The sequence below is a fragment of the Heptranchias perlo genome, chromosome 38, assembly GCF_035084215.1.
Source record: "Heptranchias perlo isolate sHepPer1 chromosome 38, sHepPer1.hap1, whole genome shotgun sequence".
NCBI lineage: Eukaryota > Metazoa > Chordata > Chondrichthyes > Hexanchiformes > Hexanchidae > Heptranchias > Heptranchias perlo.
This window is the reverse complement of record NC_090362.1, coordinates 9,963,923-9,985,324: the sequence shown is the minus strand read 5'-3', so window position 1 is coordinate 9,985,324 and position 21,402 is coordinate 9,963,923. Positions and strand designations below refer to the sequence as shown.

General features: G+C 43.4%; 1 protein-coding gene across 1 annotated transcript in view; it reads left to right on the top strand.

The window, feature by feature from the left end:
• LOC137304580 (thrombospondin type-1 domain-containing protein 4-like) overlaps window positions 1-21,402 on the top strand; it is a 99,543-nt gene that overhangs the window by 70,125 nt on the left and 8,016 nt on the right. The window contains exons 7-10 of the mRNA XM_067973226.1: window positions 6,497-6,709; window positions 11,570-11,699; window positions 11,807-12,011; window positions 13,007-13,180. Of these exons, the coding sequence (XP_067829327.1) occupies window positions 6,497-6,709; window positions 11,570-11,699; window positions 11,807-12,011; window positions 13,007-13,180 (722 nt within the window). The remainder of the gene's footprint in view (window positions 1-6,496; window positions 6,710-11,569; window positions 11,700-11,806; window positions 12,012-13,006; window positions 13,181-21,402) is intronic.

Sequence of the window (21,402 nt, the reverse complement as noted above, 5' to 3'; positions counted from 1 at the left end):
ACCCATACAGCTATACAAGGCCACCAACAATGCAGCACTCCTTCAGTGCTGCACTGAAGTGTCAGCCTAGGTTATGGCTGGAAACCACCCTGCAGCAGAAACCCTACTTACGGATATAAACAAGGTTTCCACCTCACTTCAGGTAACAGAGGGGAACAGCTCCAGGGAAATTCCCAGCCTATGTATTCAAATCCTGTAGTGAGGCTTGAACCCGCATCCTCAGACTCAGAGTTGAGAGTGATACCATTGAACCAAGATGTGGAACATTTCCTGACCTACCTCAGGAGAATGTGTGCTGTCTGAAGGGCTTTTACCCGTGTGCAAAAGTTGTTACTATTTTGCCATGTATGAGTCAGTGAGTTATTACATTTTTTTGACTGGAACTAAAAAAAGGTGAGACATCACTTGATTTCCAAATGTTTATAATATGGACTTACGAGGACATTCATTTAAATGTCTGATTAGTGTGTAGCTATTTACTATTTAAATGTGTGACAGTCCTTCCATGATTCAATAGTTAACCCTTTATAATCTTCAGTGCTGCCCGCTGGTGTGCCACAGAACCATAATGCCCCAGGTTTGATTGACAATCTGTGTTGGATTAGCTGAAAGGGAAAGGAAAGGCATAATAAATGGTAAGATTTTAAATGGAATCGAGTATCAGTGGGACCTTCATGTGCAGTTACACAGGCTATGAAACATGGAAGCCCAAATAGAAAACGCCATAAAAAAGCAAACAGAATTCTTAGTTTTGTACCTAGAGGCATAGAATATAGAAGAAAGGACTTAATAATGATCCTACACAAGACCTTAATTAAGCTGTGGTGAAGTATTGCCTACAGAATTTGGCATCCCATTATAGAATGGATATAGAATCAATGAAAAAGATGCAGTGTAGTTTCGCTAGAATTTTACGAGGGGTGAGGGGCTATTGTATTGAAAAGAAACTTGAGAAGCTAGGGCTTTATTTACTAGAGCTGAGAAGGATAAGGGATGACCTGATGGAAGTCTTCAAGATTATAAAGAATTACAGTAGGATAAATAGTGATTACGAAGAGTTACGATAGGACAAATAACGATAGATTATTTCTACTGGTTGGTGAGCTGGTAATGAGAGGGCATCAGTTTAAGATAATCACAAAAAGAATTAAGGGAGGTTAGAAAAAATGTCTTGTCACAGAGGGTGGTTAGAATGTGAAATTCTCTGCCATATAAGAACATAGGAACAGGAGGAGGCCATTCAGCTCCTCAAGCCTGTTCCGCCATTCAGTCAGATCATGGTTAATCTGTATCTTAACTCCATTTACCCACCTTTGATCCATATCCTTTGTTACCCTTACGTGACAAAAATCTATCGCTCTCAGTCTTGAAAATTTCAATTGACCTCCAGCATCCACAGCCTTTTGGGGAGAGAGTTCCAGATTTCCACTCCCCTTTTTGTGAAAAAGTGCTTCCTGATTTCACTCCTGAATGGCCTAGCTTGAATTTTAAGATTATTCCCCCTTGTTCTGGATTCCTCCACCAGAGGAAATACTTTCTCTCTATCTACCCCATGGAATAATTTTGTCATCTTAAACACCTCAATTAGATCACCCCTCGACCTTCTAAACTCAAGGGAATACACGCAAAGATGATGCAACCTGGCCTTGTAACTTAACCCTTTAAGCCCCAGTATCATTCTGGTGAATTTGCACTGTACTCCCATCAAGGCAAATATATCTTCCCTGAGATGCGGCCCCGATATTTGTGGGGGGGGGGGAGGGAGCAGGAGAGACAAAAGTGGCCGAAGAGCCGATGAGGGCAGGGACGCGGTGGTCCTGCCGAATTTAACGGCAGGATCTCATAATCATTTTTTTGTTCCATTTCCTGGCTGGCACTGGCCAAATTTACAGGCTGGTAGGAGACCGCAGCCAGGGACCTTGGAGACGGTCTCTGGCAATCGGGAGGTGGGAAAACTGCACATCGGGGCTTTTAAGGGGGGGGGGGGAGGAGTGGGCGATCGCAGCAGGGTCTAGAGAGAGTCCGCGATTGGCAGAAGGGAGGCCAAAGGCTTCGTTGAGGTGCCCGGGGGGAGCACTCCTGCTCCTTTTGGCCCACAGCAGTGCTATAAAAGGCACTTTTCTTCTAGAGCCGGCAGCTCCCACCTCCATTTCGCTGCCAAGTTTCCTGCGACCTGGTAAACTCAGCCGGCAGCAGTTAAATTTAAATCAGGCTCCCAATCTCCAAGAAAGGGCACTCACATGCCACGCTACCCATTGCAGTAAAAATTAGGCGGCAGGTGCGTACGCGTCGGGTTGGGTTCGCGTTTTTTAGGGTTTAAAAACCCCCCTCCCCCAACCACTTCCCGCCCGTCATGGGGAGGGGGGGTTAATATCGAGGCTGCGGTGTCCAGAACTAAACGCAGTACTCCAGATGGGGTCTGACCAAGGCTCCATACGATTGAAACATAACTTCCTGCCCTTCGTATTCCAGCCCCCTAATGATTTGTGTGCATGGACACCCAAACCCCTTTGCTCCTCCACAGTTCCTAGTTTCTCACCATTAAGAAAATATTCCGACTTGTCTTTCTTGGATCCAAAGTGGATGACCTCACACTTCCCCAAATTGAACTCTATCTGCCACAGTTTTGCCCACTCACTCCTGAAGAAAGATCAGGATAGGGAGAGGGCCACTAAAGGATGCACAAAATAAACTCACAGGTAATGACAGCGAAAGGGCAGAAATATTGTATAGTTACTTTGCCTCAGTATTTACCATGGAGACTGACAAGGAGGGCATGGCATTAGAAGAAGAGACCAAAAAAGATATAAAAACATTTAAGATAGAAAGGGGGGGGGGTTAATTGATAAACTAATCAAACTTAGAGAGGATAAAACCCCTGGATGGATTGCATCCACGCATATTAAAAGAAGTTAGGGAAGAGATAACAGAGGAACTGTTACATGTATGTAACAATTCATTAGAAAAGGGAATAGTACCAAAAGACTGGGGGGAAGCTAATGTTATTCCTATATTTAAAAAGGGAGATAGAACAAATCCAGGGAACTATAGGACAGTTAGCTTAATGTCGGTGATAAAGATAATGGAACCTCTACTCAAAGATGTAATAGAAAAACATCTAGAAAACAAAAATATAATAAAGAATAGTCAGCACGGATTTCAGAAGGGAAAGTCATGCTCGACCAACCTTATTGCATTCTTTGAAGAAGTAACAGAAAGAATAGTCAAGGGTAATGCAGTGGATGTAATATATTTGGATTTTCAAAAGGCCTTTGATAAGGTGCCACGTTGTAGACTCGTGCCTAAGATCAGAGCATGTGGAGTTGGGACAGGTAGCAGAATGGATAGCAAGTTGGCTACAAAACAGAAAACAGAGAGTAGGGGATAAGGGTAGCTACTCAGACTGGCAGCAGGTGGGAATTGGTGTTCCATAGGGACCATTGTTTTTCACAATTTACATTAACATTTTGGACTCAGGAACCAGAAGTACAATTTCAAAATTTGCGGACGACACCAAACTGGGGATGTAGTTAATACAAAGGAAAAATGCGTCAAAATGCAAGAAGACATTAATAAACTTGCAGAATGGGCGTGTAATTAGCAAATGAATTTCAATATAGATAGGTGTGATGTGGTACTTTTTGGTAGGAAGAATAAGGAAGCCATATATTGCTTGGAAAATAAACTAAATGGGGTAGAGGAGCAAAGGGATCTGGGAGTACAGATACACAAATCACTAAAAGTAGCGACGCAGGTTAATAAGGCCATCAAAAAGGCAAACCAAGCACTGGGGTACATTTCTAGAGAGATAGAATTGAAAAGCAGAGAAGTTATGTTAAACTTGTGTAGAACCTTGGTCAGACCACACTTGGAGTACTGTGCACAGTTCTGGTCTCCATATTATAGAAAGGATAAAGAGGCATTGGAGAGGGCGCAAAAAAGATTCACAAGGATGATACTAGAACTGAGAGGATATCCTTATCAGGAAAGACTGAACAGGCTGGGGCTCTTTGCTCTAATAAAGAGGTGGATAAGGGGTGACCTGATAGAGGTCTTTAAGATAATGAAAGGGTTTGATAGGGTAGACGTCGAGAAAATGTTTCCACTTGTGGGGGAGTCCAAAACTAGAAGTCATAAATATAAGATAGTCACTAATAAATCCAATAGGGAATTCAGGAGAAATGTCTTTACCTAAAGAGTGGTAAGAATGTGGAACTCGCTACAAGGAGCAGTTTGGGGAAATAGCATTGATGCATTTAAGGGGAGCTAGATAAGCACATGGGGGAAGAAAGGAATTGAGGGGAATGCTGATAGGGTTAGATGAAGTAGGATGGGAGGAGGCTCGTGTGGAGCATAAATGCTGGTGAATGCCCTATTTCTGTATTGTAGATTCGATGTAACACTTAATCTGTCTATGTTCTTTTGTAACTTCCTGCCGCTATCCACACAACTTACTGTGCCTCCCAACTTAGTGTCATCTGCAAACTTGGATATACAACTTTCTATTCCTTCGTCCGTCATTGGTATTTTTGGTGAAAAGCTGAGGCCCCAGTGCAGATCCCTGGGGAATACCACTTGTTACATCCCACCAATCAGAGTACGCTCCCCTTAGCCCTACTCTCTGTCTGCTACTTCAATACCAATTTCCAACCTATGTCACAAGGTTGCCTCCAGTTTACAAAATTGCTTGAAGAAGAGGAATATTAAAGAGTATAATATGAGGAGGAGAGTGGAATTAGACTTAGGTGGTTCATGTGGGAAAAAAACAGCAATGCAGAATTGGCCTCAATGAAATGTCTGCAAGCTTGAACAGGAAAAATCAGCTATGATGCCCCACATATAATTTGCTGACTAGCTTGCAGGTATTCACTCTCCAGGTTTACACATGAAGAATGGCCAGTTGGGCCCTCAGTATTGTTGTGATTACATAACCTTATGTTTTGAACATCTTTGCAAACAAGGATTATCTACAGACCCCAAAAGGCCATGTCCATATACAAAATGTTTCAGAAAATTGAGTCCTAAATTCTCAAAGGGGGATTGTTGCCATCACAGGGCAAATGGAAGAGGCAGCAAAAAAGCATTGTTCTTGGGACAGCTACATCAAACACAAGAGTTGTAATGCCATTTTGCAGTGTATGGTCATATTTTAATCATCGTTTTGTTTGCTTGGTATAAAAAAATTAATATCAGTGGCTTTGTGGATGAATGTACTGCCCAGTGTGGTACTGAGCCAAAAAGAATAGGGAAATCCATGGTTTGATTCCTGATTTATCCTGTGTTATCGGATTTTATCTGTGGCAGCTGCACGGGCAATACATTTGACCTCAGTGCCACTAAGATAAGGAGGGGAAAAATTAGACTGATTGCTCTTCCTGACAACTGCTGGAAAATGTATGTGTCTGGACATCGAATGAGAACTGAATTGGGTTTGGTTACAGTGGCCTCTGTGGTTAAATAGCCTGCCAATAATCACCACCTGGGCACCTAAATGAAGAATGAGCATATGAAAGATACCAGAAGACTGTCAGCACCAATGCAATCAGACCCTAACAGGAGTCACTGCTTTCAGGAAGAGAAGAAAAATTGGGGAACTTGAGAAAATAAAATAGAGTGGTTTTTATCAGCTACAGGTAACAGAGGGATTGTAGCAGTCATTGACTGGATCCATATTAGATAGGGCTACCAAAGGTTAACAAAGCCATAAAAAGTCCAAACAAAGCATTGGGTCCATTTCTAGAGGAATATAATTCAAAAGCAGAGAAGTTATGTTAAACTTATATAGAACCTTGGTTAGACCGCACTTGGCGTACTGTGCACAGCTCTGGTCTCCATATTACAAAAAGGATATAGAAGCACTGGAGAAAGTGCAAAAAAGACTTATAAGGATGGTACCAGACTGAGAGAATACAACTGTCAGGAAAAACTGAACAGGCTGGGGCTCTTTTCCCTAGAAAACAGATAACTGAGAGGTGACCTGATAGAGGCCTTTAAAATTATGAAGGAGTTCGATAGGGTAGACATAGAGAAGATGTTTCCACTGGAGGGGGAGTTCAAAACTAAGGGCCATAAATATAAGGTAGTCACTAATAAATCCAGTAAGGAATTCAGGACAAACTTCTTTATTCAGAGAGTGGTGAGAATGTGGAACTTGCTACCATATGGAGTGGTTAAGGCGAATAGCATAGATGCATTTGAGGGGAAGCTAGATAAGTACATGAGGGAGAAAGGAATAGAGGGATATGTTGATAGGGTTAGATGAAGTACGGTGGGAGGAAGCTCTTGTAGAGCATAAACACTAAATGACCTGATTCTGTGCTTTAAAATTCTATGTAATTTTATGTACCTCCTAATAACTGCACTTACTCTTTAGTATCCAAAAAATATATGTTAAGGATCTTTGTGGAGCACTGATTTATTAAATGTATTTCTCACTGAAATTCAGATAACTTAATAAATCATTTTTCTATATTTTCATTTTGCTGTTTGCTTCTAGGAGATCCACTCAATGGTCAGTTGGATATGACAGAAGACTCCTTTGCAGTAAATTCAGATTATGAGAATACAAATTTCCAGACTCGGCATCCTGGAAGATTCCCACCACGTGAATCAGGCAATCAGGTGCCAGTCATGCAACCACCGCGGCATTTCCGTGAATACAACTGGAAACAGGTTGGGATGACAGAATGTACGGCTACTTGCGGCAGAGGTAAGTGTCACTGATTACAAATGTGCGTGATACATGCAATATGTCTCCTTAGACAGAATCTGGGCGAACAGAAGATTAAAAAGTCAGGGATAAAAAGCCAAAGGGACAGATTGGCAAATGTTACAGCTTGCTTTTCTTTATTAATAGGCATAAATGATTTGGACTCGGGAATCGAAAGTACAATGCTGACGACAGCAAATTGAGGGTATAGTTAATACTGAGGAGGGCTGCAACAAAATACAGGAAGACATTAATGAACTTGCAGAATGGACGTGTAATTGGCAAATGAATTTCAATATAGATAAGTGTGAGGTGGTATATTTTGGTAGGAAGAACAAGGAGGCCACATACTCCTTGGAAAATAAGTGTCTAAATTGGGTAGAGGAGCAGAGGGATCTGGGGGTACAGATACACAAATCACTAAAAGTAGCAACACAGGATAATGAGGCCATAAAAAAGCAAACCAAGCACTGGGGTTCATTTCTAGAAGGATAGAATTGAAAAGCAGAGAAGTTATGTTAAACATAGAAACTAGGAGCAGGAGTAGGCCATTCGGCTCTTCGAGTCTGCTCCGCCATTCAATATGATAATGGCTGATCCTCTATCTCAATATCATATTCCCGCTCTCTCCCCATACCCCTTGATGCCTTTTGTGTCAGAAATCTATCTAGCTCCTTTTTAAATATATTCAGTGACTTGGCCTCCACAGCCTTCTGTGATAGAGAATTCCACAGGTTCATCACCCTCTGAGTGAAGAAATTTCTCCTCATTTCAGTACTAAATGTCCTGAGACTGTGACCCCTCGTTCTGGACCCCCCAGCCAGGGGAAACATCCTCCCTGCATCCAGTCTGTCTAGCTCTGTCAGAATTTTGCAATGAGATCCCCTCTCATTCTTCTAAACTTTAGTGAATACAGGCCTAGTCGACCCAATCTCTCCTCATACGACAGTCCTGCCATCCCAGGAATCAGTCTGGTGAACTTTCGCTGCACTCCCTCTATGGCAAGTATATCCTTTCTTAGGTAAGGAGACCAAAACTGCACACAATACTCCAGGTGTGGTCTCACCGAGGCCCTGTATAATTGCAATAAGACATCCTTGCTCCTGTACTCAAATCCTCTTGCAATGAAGGCCAACATACCATTTGCCTTCCTAACTGTTTGCTGCACCTGCATATTTGCTTTCAGTGACTGGTGTACAGGGACACCCAGGTACCTTTGTACATCAACATTTTCCAATCTATCACCATTTAAATAATACTCTGCCTTTCTGTTTTTTCTTCCGAAGTGGATAACTTCACATTTATCCACGCTATACTGCGTCTGCCATGTATTTGCCCACTCAGTCAACTTGTCTAAATCACCTTGAAGCCTCTTTGCATCCTCCTCACATCCTCCTCACAACTCACGATCCCACCTAGTTTTGTGTCGTCAGCAAACTTGGAAATATTACATTTGGTTCCCTCATCCAAATCATTGATATATATTGTGACTAGCTGGGGCCCAAGCGTTGATCCCTGCGGTACTCCACTAGTACTAGCCTGTCACCCCGAAAAAGATTCATTTATTCCTGCTCTCTGTTTCCTGTCTGTAAACCAATTTTCAATCCATGAAACTTGTATAGAACCTTGGTTAGATCACACTTGGAGTATAGTGAACAGTTCTGGTCTCCATATTATAAAAAGCACTAGAGAAGCTGCAAAAAAGATTTACAAGGATGATAGCAGAAATGAGAGGTTATACCTATCAGGAAAGATTGAACAGGCTGGGGCTCTTTTCTCTGGAAAAGAGAAGGCTGATGGGTGGACTGATAGAGGTCTTTAAGACTATGAAAGGGGTTTGATAGGGTAGATGTAGAGAAGATGTTTCCATTTGATGTGGAGACCAGAACTAGGGACCATAAATATAAGATAGTCACTAATAAATCCAATAGGGAATTCAGGAGAAGCTTCTTTACCCAGAGAGTGGTAAGAACGTGGAACTTGCTACCACAAGGAGTAGTTGAGGTGAATAGCATAGACGCATTTAAGGGGAAGCTAGATAAACACATGAGGGAGAAAGGAATAGAAGGATATGCTGATAGGGTTAGATGAAATAGGGAGGGAGGAGGCTGGTGTGGAGCATAAACACTGGCATGGACCTGTTGGGCCGAATGGCCTGTTTCTGTGCTATACATTCTATGTAACACCATTCCGTACCTGCATAAAATGTTTCTTTTGCCATCAAAATATCTGTACACCAAGTGATGTTTTTTCGCTGTGGAGCCTTTTGGTTACTGTCCAAGATCTGCAGCCAAGAGGCCGCAAGCCACAAAGCTCCTCTGCTGGACCTTTTAAAAAAAAAACGATTACACCTACCTTTTTGGGCCCTCCATCTCTTTGCTGCCTGTCCCCCTCAAATCCTCTAATCTGGGAGCAATACCTAAAGCCCACTTCTTCGAGGCTTACTTCATTTAGGCACCTGCCTGATATTAAGATAGGAAAATTAGATGGGAGGCATTACTCACTTCATTTGTATTATCTCCATGTTTATGCCTGCTGTAAATACAAGTGCTCCACCCCTAGTCTCCCCCCCACCCCGCATCCCCCCAAGTGATCCCCAGGAAATCCCCGGGCAATAAAAAGGGGCAGAGACACATCATCACAGTACTCCACCCCTTTCCCTGCTACTTTGTGCCTGGTGAATAAGCATTTGGCTCCATTTAATATTTCATTCATAATCTCAATTCCAGACAAAAGACCCAAATAAGACTAAATTACAATTCAACTCATACAGGCCAGCTTTTCAGGCCAACATCAGCTTTTCAACATATGTTTTAGCTTGCCAGCATAAAAGCAGAATATAAAGTTACACAGGGACTTGGAGCTGGGAAGAGAGCCGGGGGGTGGGGGGGGGATTTTCGGGCATGAAACCCAGAAGTAGATTTGGCGGGTCAGAAGTTCCGATCACAATCTAAGTGAATGATTAATATTTTACTTTTGGGTTTCACACCCAGCAGCCAGCCTGATTGACAGGTTGGCTGCCTGTCGGGTGGAAAGCAGCCAAGGAGCGATCAGTGTCCTCGGGGGCTGGACAGGAGAGGTCAGGCAGAGATCAGAGTCCTCGGGGGCTGGATGGGAGAGGTCGGGGAGAGATCAGTGTCCTCGGGGGGTGGATGGGAGAGGTCGGGGAGAGATCAGTGTTCTCGGGGGCTGGATGGGAGAGGTCGGGGAGAGATCAGTGTCCTCGGGGGTTTGATGGGAGAGGTCGGGGAGAGATCAGTGTCCTCGGGGGTTTGATGGGAGAGGTCGGGGAGAGATCAGTGTCCTCGGGGGTTTGATGGGAGAGGTCGGGGAGAGATCAGTGTCCTCGGGGGCTGGATGGGAGAGGTCGGGGAGAGATCAGTGTCCTCGGGGGGTGGATGGGAGAGGTCGGGGAGAGATCAGTGTCCTCGGGGGTTTGATGGGAGAGATCGGGGAGAGATCAGTGTCCTCGGGGGCTAGATGGGAGAGGTCGGGGAGAGATCAGTGTCCTCGGGGGCTAGATGGGAGAGGTCGGGGAGAGATCAGTGTCCTCGGGGGGTGGATGGGAGAGGTCGGGGAGAGATCAGTGTCCTCGGGGGTTTGATGGGAGAGGTCGGGGAGAGATCAGTGTCCTCGGGGGTTTGATAGGAGAGGTCGGTGCAGGGAGGTCTTGGCGATTGGGGGGTATCTTGGCAATTGGGGGTATCTCGGCGATCGGGGGTGTCTTGGCGATCAGGGGGCTCTCAGACATCGGAGGGGCCTGCCAATTGCGGGGGTCTGTTCGCGGCAGGTAGGCTTGTTTTGCCTAGAGGAAACACTCCTGCTCCTCCTGACCCACAAACAGTGTAATAAAGGCAGCATCCTGATGAACCTAACGACATTAATAGCCCCACTAAATACCCGGCCACCAGCACTAATTGGGGACGCGACCTCGGCCAGTGCGTTCCTCGCACGCATCCAGACGCGCCCACGTTAAACCCAGAAGTGGGCGCGTTGGAGCGGGTTGTGGTTGCAATCTAAGATGTTATTTTAACCTCCCACCTGTTCTTAAAGGTTCTATACCACCTTTAACGTAGAAAAACATCCCAAGGCACGTCATACAGGAGAAACAGATGCTGAGCAGTCGTAAAAGGTCACAGAGTGACATTGATAAGATGAGGGGATGGGCCAAAAAGTGGCAAATTAAATTTGGTGGCAATAATTTAGAAGCGATACATTTTGATTAAAAAAAACAGCAGTAATTATACTCTAAAGAAAGTAGACTTGGTGCTGTAGAAGAGTATAGGGATTTGAGGGTAAAGGTTAATGGGACATTAAAGGCAGCATCTTCCCTCTACTCCTAGATACTAAGCACAGGTGAGACAGCATCCAATCATTCAGCAACCTCCCTCCAGGCTGTTTTGAGTGGAGGGTACCCTTATGCTCCAAAAAGATGCAACCTTTTCTGCAACATCTCCTGAAGCAGCAATTCCACAGCGGCATTGCAAGAGTTCTGTTCTGCCTCTGCGCCTTGCTTCTGCCATTTTACAGATTTAAATGCAAAGAAAGAATCTTCGCTGATGCAGTGCAGAAGTGCTTCTGCACGTAACCCCTTTTGGAGAATGGATTTGAATATTTTTTGTGTATACATGTAACATGAACACCTGACATTAGCAATACCCTAAAATCAAGTGTATTAGACACACATGTACATAGTTTGCACCCAATTTTACTGTGGCTGCTTTGGTAAAAGCTCATTATTGCACTGGTCGACTTAGAAGATGTAAAAATATGCCTATAGGTTAATCCTATGCACTGGACATTTTGTTTACTTACATTAGTATTTTTGATACTTTTGTATGTTGTTTTTTGCTGTTTCAGGCTCACACTACACGGTATTTCACTGTGTAAATAGAAACACACATGAGGAGGTCTCAGACAATCTGTGTGATATCAGCATGAAACCCAGTCCTGAGGAAGAGGCCTGCAATATCAACCCCTGTCCAGCCTTGTATGAAAAGAAATTTCACTTTATTCCCTTCCACGTTTTTATTATATTTCTACTGCCCTGATTTTTTTATGGTTTTACTATAAATATTCCTTCTTTTCCCTTGCCAGCTGGGACATTGGAGAATGGTCTGAGTGCAGTAAAACATGTGGACTGGGCATGCAGCACAGACAGATCCTGTGCCGGCAGGTCTACGCAAACCATACTACAACAGTGCAACCGTACCGGTGCCAATACCTAGAGAAACCTGAGACCACCAGCACATGCCAGATGAAAATTTGCAGTGAGTGGCAGATCCGGACAGAATGGAGTTCTGTGAGTACCTGGTAATAAATACTACTGTGCAAACCATACCACAGTTGTCTCAGTGATTAGTAAGTTGGTAACAGAGTGCATAAGTTTAAAATGATCACCAAAATAACAGAGGGAGAGATTAGGAGAAATTGTTTTTTGCAGAGGTTGTTAGAATATGGAATGCCCAATCAAGAACGGTGGTGATAGCACAATCCATAATAGCTTTAAAAAGGAAAGTGGATGAATATATATAAATGGGATACAGGTAAAGGCCAGGGGAATGAGACTAAGTGGATAGCTCTTTCAGAGAACCAGCACAGGGCAACGGGCAAATTGGCCGCCTTCTGTGCTGTAATATTCTATGATTCTATGTGAGAACCAACAAATACTGGTTTCAGTGATGTTCTTGTAGATATTTCTCTTTTCTTCAATCATGCTACTCTAAGGACACCCTGATGTTGGTGTTGATGAATGATTGATAGCAAGCTACTAATAGAACTTTTTTTTTGTATATCTGAAAATCGAACGGAAGTGATTTTGGCAGGATATGGGTCTGTCGCTCTCCACTTGGGGGGAGTTTCAAAGCAAAAGCAGATGTTTCCCCATGAATGGAGAGGGGACAGCTCATGGGTGAGTTGAATTGAGTGACTGTGGCTCTCATATGCCCCCAGCAGCAAGCTGAAAAGCAGCGTGAGCAGATGCTTGAGAGCAAGTCACCAACCCAGCCTCTAGGGAATGAGGTGTGCTGCGTGGGCATCTGAATGGAAGTAGAATATTTTTCAGATTGAGGGTGGTAGCCCTTTGAGTTGGTGGAGGTGTCTGATGTAACCAACAACAGCCTGAGATGGAGAATATTTCATAGCTTTCCCTCTCGTGGCTATAAGAATGTTGCTGAATACCATTTACATTCCTACTAATTTAATTTATATGATAGCACTTATTCTACACATTAGGCATATGCAGTAGAAAGATAATTAAAATATTATATCTCCATGCTTCATTTTACCTAATAATAGTGTTCAGTTCCTTGTGGAGTTGGCCAGAGAAACAGAGATGTAAAGTGCGTGAGTAATCTGGGCGATGTCGTGAATGATGAAGAGTGCAACATGAAACTGCGGCCCAATGATATTGAAAACTGCGATATGGGGCCGTGTGCAAAGAGCTGGTTCTTCACTGAATGGAGTAACCTGGTAAATATAATCCAGTCTTTAGCATTGAAGTTAATTAGTTGATTTAAAGGTTTATAAATATTTTTTTCCTAGATAATCAGTTTTTGCATCAGAAAGAAAATGGTTACACTCCTGCAGTGTTACTTGTCTGTCTTCAAGTCTACCAAATGATAAATAAAAAAGAACTTGCATTTATATAATGCTTTTCAAATCCTCAGAATGTCCCAAATTACTTTATAGTCAATGAATTACTTTTGAAGTGCAGTCTCTGTTGGTTTATAGGCAACCAATTTGCGCACAGGAAGGTCCCAAACAGTAATGAGATAAATGACCAGTTGATCTATTTTTGGTGGTGTTGGTTGTGGGACAAATATAGGCAAGACCATCACATAGTGCCATTGGATCTTTTACATCCACCTGAAAGGGCAGACAAGACCTTGGATTAACATCTCATCCAAAGGACTGCACCTCCAACAATGCAATGTTCCCTCAAAACAACACTGAAGTATCAGTCTAGATTACGTGCTCATGGCCTGAACTGGGGCTTGAACCCACAACATTCTGACTTAGAGTACTACCACTGAGCCAAGGCTAACAGTGCATCAATAAGTAAGTAAAGTATCATTTAGCGTCAGTTTGCTTTTTGAAACTGAGCTGTTTTAGAAACTTTGCCGCACTTGTTTCATATTACTTATCATTTAGAAGCTTGTTAGATGGAGTTGTGTGTTTCAGTTACATCAGCCTAAAAATATTTACACAGTTGGAAGAATAATATTGTGGTCTTTTCTGACAAAATGAGCACAGGTGAAATATCAGGACAGATTATGACTATGGGGGATTTTCCAGATTTAGCTTCTGTCCCTTTGAAATTCAGGTTCGCTCTGATTAAAGATTGAGACAAGACAGCACCATCTTGACTTTCAACAAAAGAGAGGATGACAGTCAACTTATTGAAGAATAGCTTCCCAGATTCTCATCAGCTAGTTCCACTTTTACGTGAAGAATTTTAACAGCAATAAAATAATACAAAGAAAATAACTGAAGTATGTCACTGAAATGGAAGCTTTCTTTCCTTTCAATGTCAGTCTGGTTTAATAAATGTTAAGATGAAATTGTAAATAGAAGGTTAAATTGTGTTGTCCTGTTGCAGTCGCAGTGGGCCCACAAACAGGCTTGGAGAATTCACATGCACATCCCAAATTGCACACCTCATGGTATCTTGCAAAGTCAGCTCACTTAAACATTGGACTCGACACATCATGCATTCCCTGAGCAGATTGGGTGGTGTCCAGGAACATATTTGCTGCAGGGGCTGGGTATCTGTCACAGCAGCAGATTCAAAGGGAACAGACCAACATATAATCGGTCCAAATTTCTGTGTAAAAACATTTTTCCTAACCTCTCCCTTTTTCCTTTCGGTGAATATGTTAATTTTATAACCTCTAGCTCACTAACCAACGGAAATAGTTTTTCCCAAATTACTTTATCAACACCTTTCATCATTTTTAATACCTTTATTAGATCTCCTCTTAACTTTGTTCACTTTAATGAAAATTCCCCACTTTCTTTAGTCTCTCCTCAATAATTAAAGCTAGTGTGATAGTGTGAGATGGGCTATGCTTCACAACTGAGAAATGTAAAGGGAAAGTCAGGCTACAACTGTTTGAGGTGAAAGTACTTGTGGACATGCCGTACCATTTAACTTGATACAACTAAATCTGCCATTCCCTTTTAACTCCTGCTAATAGGCCACATCACCTTAATTAGGGTCAAGTGAGCGTGGCTAATCCTTATCTACTTTCCCCAACTTCTGCCCCAAACTTACTCCAAATTATTACTACTACTATATGAGTGGCAGTGTCAGCTGAGGAGCAGTATCCCTAAGGCATAGAATAGTTAGTATGGTCAGGTTGTATTGATTGCTAAAATTGAAGGTTAGTTCTACTTTGCCTGTGTATCTTTTTAAGTTGTTTGATGCTCTGGAAGGTCTGTGAGGGCTTTTATTGCCCTGTTTTTAACGCAACTCCATGTTTGAATCCCTCCAATCAGGTTTCCGCCCCTGCCACAGTACTGAAACGGCCCTTGTCAAAGTCACAAATTACATCCTATGTGACTGTGACCGTGGTAAACTATCCCTCCTCATCCTTCTCGACCTGTCTGCAGGCTTTGACGCAGTTGACCACACCATCCTGCTCCACCGCCTCTCCTCCGTCCTCCCGCTGGGTGGGACTGCGCTTGCCTGGTTCCATTCTTATCTATCCAGTCATAGCCAGAGAATCACCTACTTTGGCTTCTATTACTGCTGGAGTCTCTCAAGGAACTATCCTTAGCCCCCTCCTATTTCTCATCTACATGCTGCCCCTCAGCGGCGCTATCTGAAAACATGACTTCAGATTCCACATGTACGCTGACTACACCCAGCGCCGCCTCCCTCGACCCCTCCGCTGTCTATGATTTGTCAGACAGCTTGTCTGGTACTGGATGAGCAAATATTTCCTCCAACTAAATATTGGGAAGACTGAAGCCATTGTCTTTGGTCCGTGTCACAAACTCCGTTCCCTAGCCACCGACTCCATCCCTCTCCCTAGCCACTGTCTGAGGCTGAACCAGACCATTCACAACCTTGGCGTCCTATTTGACCATGAGATGAGCTTCCAACCACATATCCACCCCATTACCTTGACCGCCTACTTCCACCTCTGTAACATCGCCCATCTCTGTCCCTGCCTCAGCTCATCTGCTACTAAAACCCTTATCCATGCCTTTGTTACCTCTAGACTGGACTATTCCAATGCTCACCTAGCTGGCCTCCCATCTTCCACCCTCCATAAACTTGAGCTCATCAACAATTCTGCTGCCTGTATCCTAACTCGCACCAAGTCCGTTCACCCATCACCCCTGTGCTCATTGACCTACATTAGCTCTCCATCCGGTAACGCCTCGATTTTGAAATTCTCATCCTTGTTTTCAAATCCCTCCATGGCCTTGCCCCTCCCTATCTCTGTAACCTCCTCCAGCCCTACAACCCTCCGAGATCTCTGCGCTCCTCCAATTCTTGCCTCTTGCACATCTCTGACTTTGATCACTCCAACATTGGCGGCTGTGCCTTCAGCTGCCGAGGCTCTAAGCTCTGGAATTCCCTCCATAAATCTCTCCGGCTCTCTACCTCTCTCTCCTCCTTTAAGATGCTCGTTAAATCCTACCCGTTTGACCAAGCTTTTGGTCACCTGTCCTAATATCTCCTTATGTGGCTCGGTGTCAAATTTTGTTTGATAACACTTCTGTGAAGCGCCTTGGGACGTCTTACTATGATAAAGGCGCTATATAAATGCAAGTTGTTGGTGTTGTTGTTTAATCAACTCTCCAGAAAGCTCACTTTTGCTGTGAGGTGCGGATTTTCCAGTCGGAATCTCTCTATTCCTAACGTGAAGAGATGGAAGGAGAAGGAAGAGGCTACATTGGAGGCTCGTAGAATCAGTTATCACAGAACACACGTCTTCCCAATATGCACATACCTCTCACCAGGGTTTACAGACCAACACCGTCTCACAGTTTTCGACACTTCACTACCTCAGAATGCTGTGCTTCCCCTGATGTCCATTGGGGAGATGTGTCAACTTCTGGCTGAAGACCTGCAGCCCACTTCCAATAGGAGAAAAGAATTATCAGTATCAGTCAAAGTCACTGCTGCCTTGAATTTCTTTGTGAAATATATACTTGATCAGGAGAAATTTGCAGAGCTATGGAGAAAGAGCAGGGGAGTGGGACTAATTGGGTAGCTCTTTCAAAGAGCCAGCACAGACATGATGGGCCGAATGGCCACCTTTTGTGCTGTATGATTCTCCCCTCAGGTTCTTATGTTCATTTTCCAATTATCTTAAAATCTGTTTATTGTACAGACTTTTTGATCTTATCAGAGTCTAACTAATTCTTTCCACTATGGTGCTTCCCCTTCCCAACACCAGGTGCCTTTTGTGTTTCTTCTGGCTTCAGGCTGTAGCCATCCCTGGTTCCAGGCTCCTATGCAGTTAAAAGAGGAGCTGCCATGGAAGTGGAATGAGCTGGAGCACCAACACCCACTGACTATTCCAATCTTGCCCTTCTACTGGTCTCCATGTCTGTCCCACCCTGCTTACTGATCTGAGACTTGTCAAATCCCTGGGCAGGAGTAGCACTAAGCAAGGTAGCCACTAGTTCCCTCATGATATGAGCCAGGTCCTCTGTGAGCCTGTCCAAAAAGGAGGCCACAATGCAACCGAAGATTAGATTTGCAGCAGTGAAATCATCCATAAGAGAACCCAAGACTGGCAACATGGCCACCCGTTCCATGCATGACTGCATGCTTTTGAATCCATGCAGCAAGACCCCTCATGTTCGGGATGTCTACTCACCACACTCTCTACTATGTTATGAAAGCAGCTAGGCACAGCTTCTACCCAAGGACTGCAGTGGTCTATCATACTCTGATAACACTTGTCTTTTGAAAGCAGGACCCTGCCCCCTCTTCTACCTCCTCCTGCATCTCATCCTGCTGCTCTCCAATGCTCACTGAATATACCTCTATGTTCGCCTGACACTCTCTATCTATATCCCCCCAGATGGATGTAACTGGGCTGCTACATGCCAAGCCTTGGGACTGTGATGGGATGTCAGGTGAGTTGCTTTCTGGAAGTTCTGTGGAGGGTCTGAAATCTGCTTGCTGTGACATTCCTTTAAAGACATAGGAAAGGCAATCATAAAAGCAAATGCAGAATGAACTTAAGGTATACTCATCAATACTTTTATCTTCCAAGGAATGTCGTAAGAGTTGACATTGTCTGTGAAGATTACTAATATAGGGAGGGAAAGAAAGGTGTTGGTTAATCTATTAGCCACCATGCTTTACCATCTTCTGCGACCTCTCTCAAGTTCCATTCTTGCAGCCCTTTCCTCAAACTGGGAGACTTCCTCAACAGTAGTGGCTCTTCCTCCGGTGGTGGTGGTGGCCTGAATTCTGTTAAAAGCCACCTTCTGCATATGAGTCTTTAATTATTGACAGCAACATTTATATTGAGATACTCTTCAAAATTAGCTGATGTGCCTCATATGTATTTAGAAGGAGTCGCTGTACAGGTGTTGATAGAGATGGGACTTGCTCCAGGGCCACCTCCTACTATTAGACCTGCACCATGCCTTCCGCTGATCTTCTTGCCTTGGTGCCACATATCTGCTGCTTCCTTTACTTTATTTCAGACAATAAAAGTTTAATAGAAGAGTTAGAGAACTCGGGTTTCTGGGCCCTACTGAAGCACCCCAGATATACTTCCTTTCCTCGCTGCTTTCCTCAATTCAATTCCTCGCTCTTAGAATTTGCTGCCCTATCCCTTTTACCAGCTGCAGCCATTTAAATGCTGCAGCAGTGTCGGATTTCTCTTCGCCCCCCCCCCCCCCCACCATTACAGAGAGGCACAAAAAGCCTTCAATATTAAAACTGACCTGACCCAGGAAAATTCAACAGATCAGGGTGTAAGTGCAGTCTTAATGCAATTCTGGCAGCAACCCATCACAGAGTAAAATGCAGCCTGCAGAGTCACAACGGGATGCGGGATCAATGTCACACGCTTCTTGATATGGAGCTCTCGTCGGGCTGCTCTCATACAGGGTGTAACAATAGTAACAAAAACAGAAAATGCTGGAAACACTCAGCAGGTCAATCAGCATCTTTGGAGTGAAGACAAGTTGATGTTTCAGGTGTAGAATAAGGGTTACACCTGGAAAGTTAACTTGTCTGTTATCTCCAAAGATGCTGACTGACCTGCTGAGTGTTTCCAGCATTTTCTGTTTTTGTTTCAGATTGCCAGCATTTTGAATGTTTTGCCTTTTATATGTGACAATAGTATTCCCTTGTGATCTGAAATGGGTATTCGTGTATTTTGTATTTGCTTCTTCAGTCTCGCTAAAGGTGTGATGTGGAGATGCCGGTGATGGACTGGGGTTGACAAATGTAAGGAATCTTACAACACGGAGAAAGCCTTCGAAAGCTTGTGATTTTCAAATAAAACTGTTGGACTATAACCTGGTGTTGTAAGATTCCTTACATCTCTAAAGGTGGACTGAAAAAAGATTTGGTAAGACAAGGCCACGTATAAATCATTAACCTGCTTTATTTCACAGCAAGTAAACATACAGAGCAGCACTCATGATTGGCTTTATCTAGTTTAAACAGTGCAGCTATCTTTGCGAAGTAATGCAAAATAATGTATGCTTCCCCACATCAGTGAGTCATCCTACCTGAGTTAAATAAAAAAGGGTAGATTTTAATTTTAACCGCCGGGCAGAAAACTGATGGTAGGGGATTGGCCACTTTTATGTATCCCATCCGATTTACCTTTCCAATGATATCACTAGAAGGAAAAAACCGGGAAAGGTGTATAAACAGGCAGCCGATTCGTTACTGCCAGTTTTCTGCCTGGCAGTGAAAGTTAAAATCTACCCCTATAATGCCTAACTATCCTCCTGCATGCTAAACTTCTGAGCCTGGCTAAAGTTGCCTTCGTAGCTTTCTTTCTCCCTTTTAACTGACTTCAGTCTTTGATGGACCTGACTGACTGCCTGTATCATTGTTTCTGTGTTTTATCTCCCTGTGTTCATTCAAAAGGGACCAGTGACTTTCCAGCACAGTTTGTGTGAGGTGTTTGTCGATTACTGTGACAGGTCCAATGAATTGCTTAGTATTTACAGCCTATGGAGCAACAACATCAAAGCTTAGCTTATTAGCACTTTAACCATTTATTGTCTCAGTGCCTTTTTTAACTTGTGTAAATATACTTTGCTTTAAAAACCCAGCATTTAAAAGTAACTTTGTTTTCCGAATCCCTTCTGTAGAAAAAAGATCAAAAAGTCTCAAAAACGTGACATGCATGATACTATTTTAGACTTCCCAGGCCGGTATAAACTATTAAAAATATTTAACGATATGTAACTTACAAAGTCTTGCAAACGTGTGTGAGGCAGTAGTGTGCCGATACCCTTGGTGAGGACTATTCTAATCCAGGGACAGTAGGGGAGGGAGGAGCACAATTTGCACTTGACTCATGTTGATTGACCACTTCAGTGTTCCATTGTTGGGAGGGGCTGGGAGTCAGGTCTTCAGAAAGAGGAGAAGTGTGAGTTAACAGGTACTGGTATACAGAATGCTATGATATAACATATTGAAGGGTGTGTACTGCAGTTGCTGCTATATAAAACGCTATGGTGTCGTACGCTGCAATGTGTGTGTTGCAGAAACCGTTAGAAGGAGCAAAGGGGCAAGGAATTTGTAAAACTTGGCGGGGGGGGGGGTTGATATTTTGTTATGAGATGTCACAGCCAGGGAATTGAATATTATTTATACTCTCATTCCTAGCCTCAAGTGAGCAGTAAGCACTGTCAAGGCTCCTAAAACATGGGGCAGGTGCAGATTCTAGCTCACTCCACCGTGTACCAAGAAAGAAAGAAAGAACTTGCATTTATATAGCGTCTTTCACAACCTCAGGACAGCCCAAAGCGCTTTACAGCCATTGAAATACTTGTGAAGTGTAGTCACTGTTGTAATGTAGGAAATACATTCAATAATAAATGAAGAATAATGATTGTGTTTACATTTTGTTACAAATTCCAAGTGGAGGATTTCTTTATGAATGTATTTATGATGTTATTACACATGACGATCAAAGTAAATCCTCCCCCAAAACCCAAACTCAGATGAGCACCTTTATTGCACAAGTGTAATATTTTGACTTTTCTCATCCTGTGACCTTTCCTCCAAATGAGGGCATTTTTGTGCTATGTGCCCATGTGCGCTGTGAACTGGATTAAGACTGCCCAAACTCATTTCTTGCAGGACCCTTACGGAGGAGACTTTCATCCCAGTCTGGGTTGGAGTATAAGAGTAAGGAGGTCTTGCTGCAATAATAGAGGGCTCTGGTGAGACCACACCTGGAGTACTGTGTATAGTTTTGGTCTCCTTACCTAAGGAAGGATATACTTGCCTTAGAAGGGGTGTAACAAAGGTTCACTAGATTGATTCCTGGGATGAGAGGGATGTCCTATGAGGAGAGATTGAGTAGAATGGACCTATATTCTCTGGAGTTTAGAAGAAGGAGAGGTGATCTCATTGAAACGTATAAAATTCCTAGGGGGCTTGACAGGGTAGATGCTAAGAGGTTGTTTCCCCTGGGTGGAGAGACTAGAACTAGGGGTCATAGTCTCAAGATAAGGGTTCG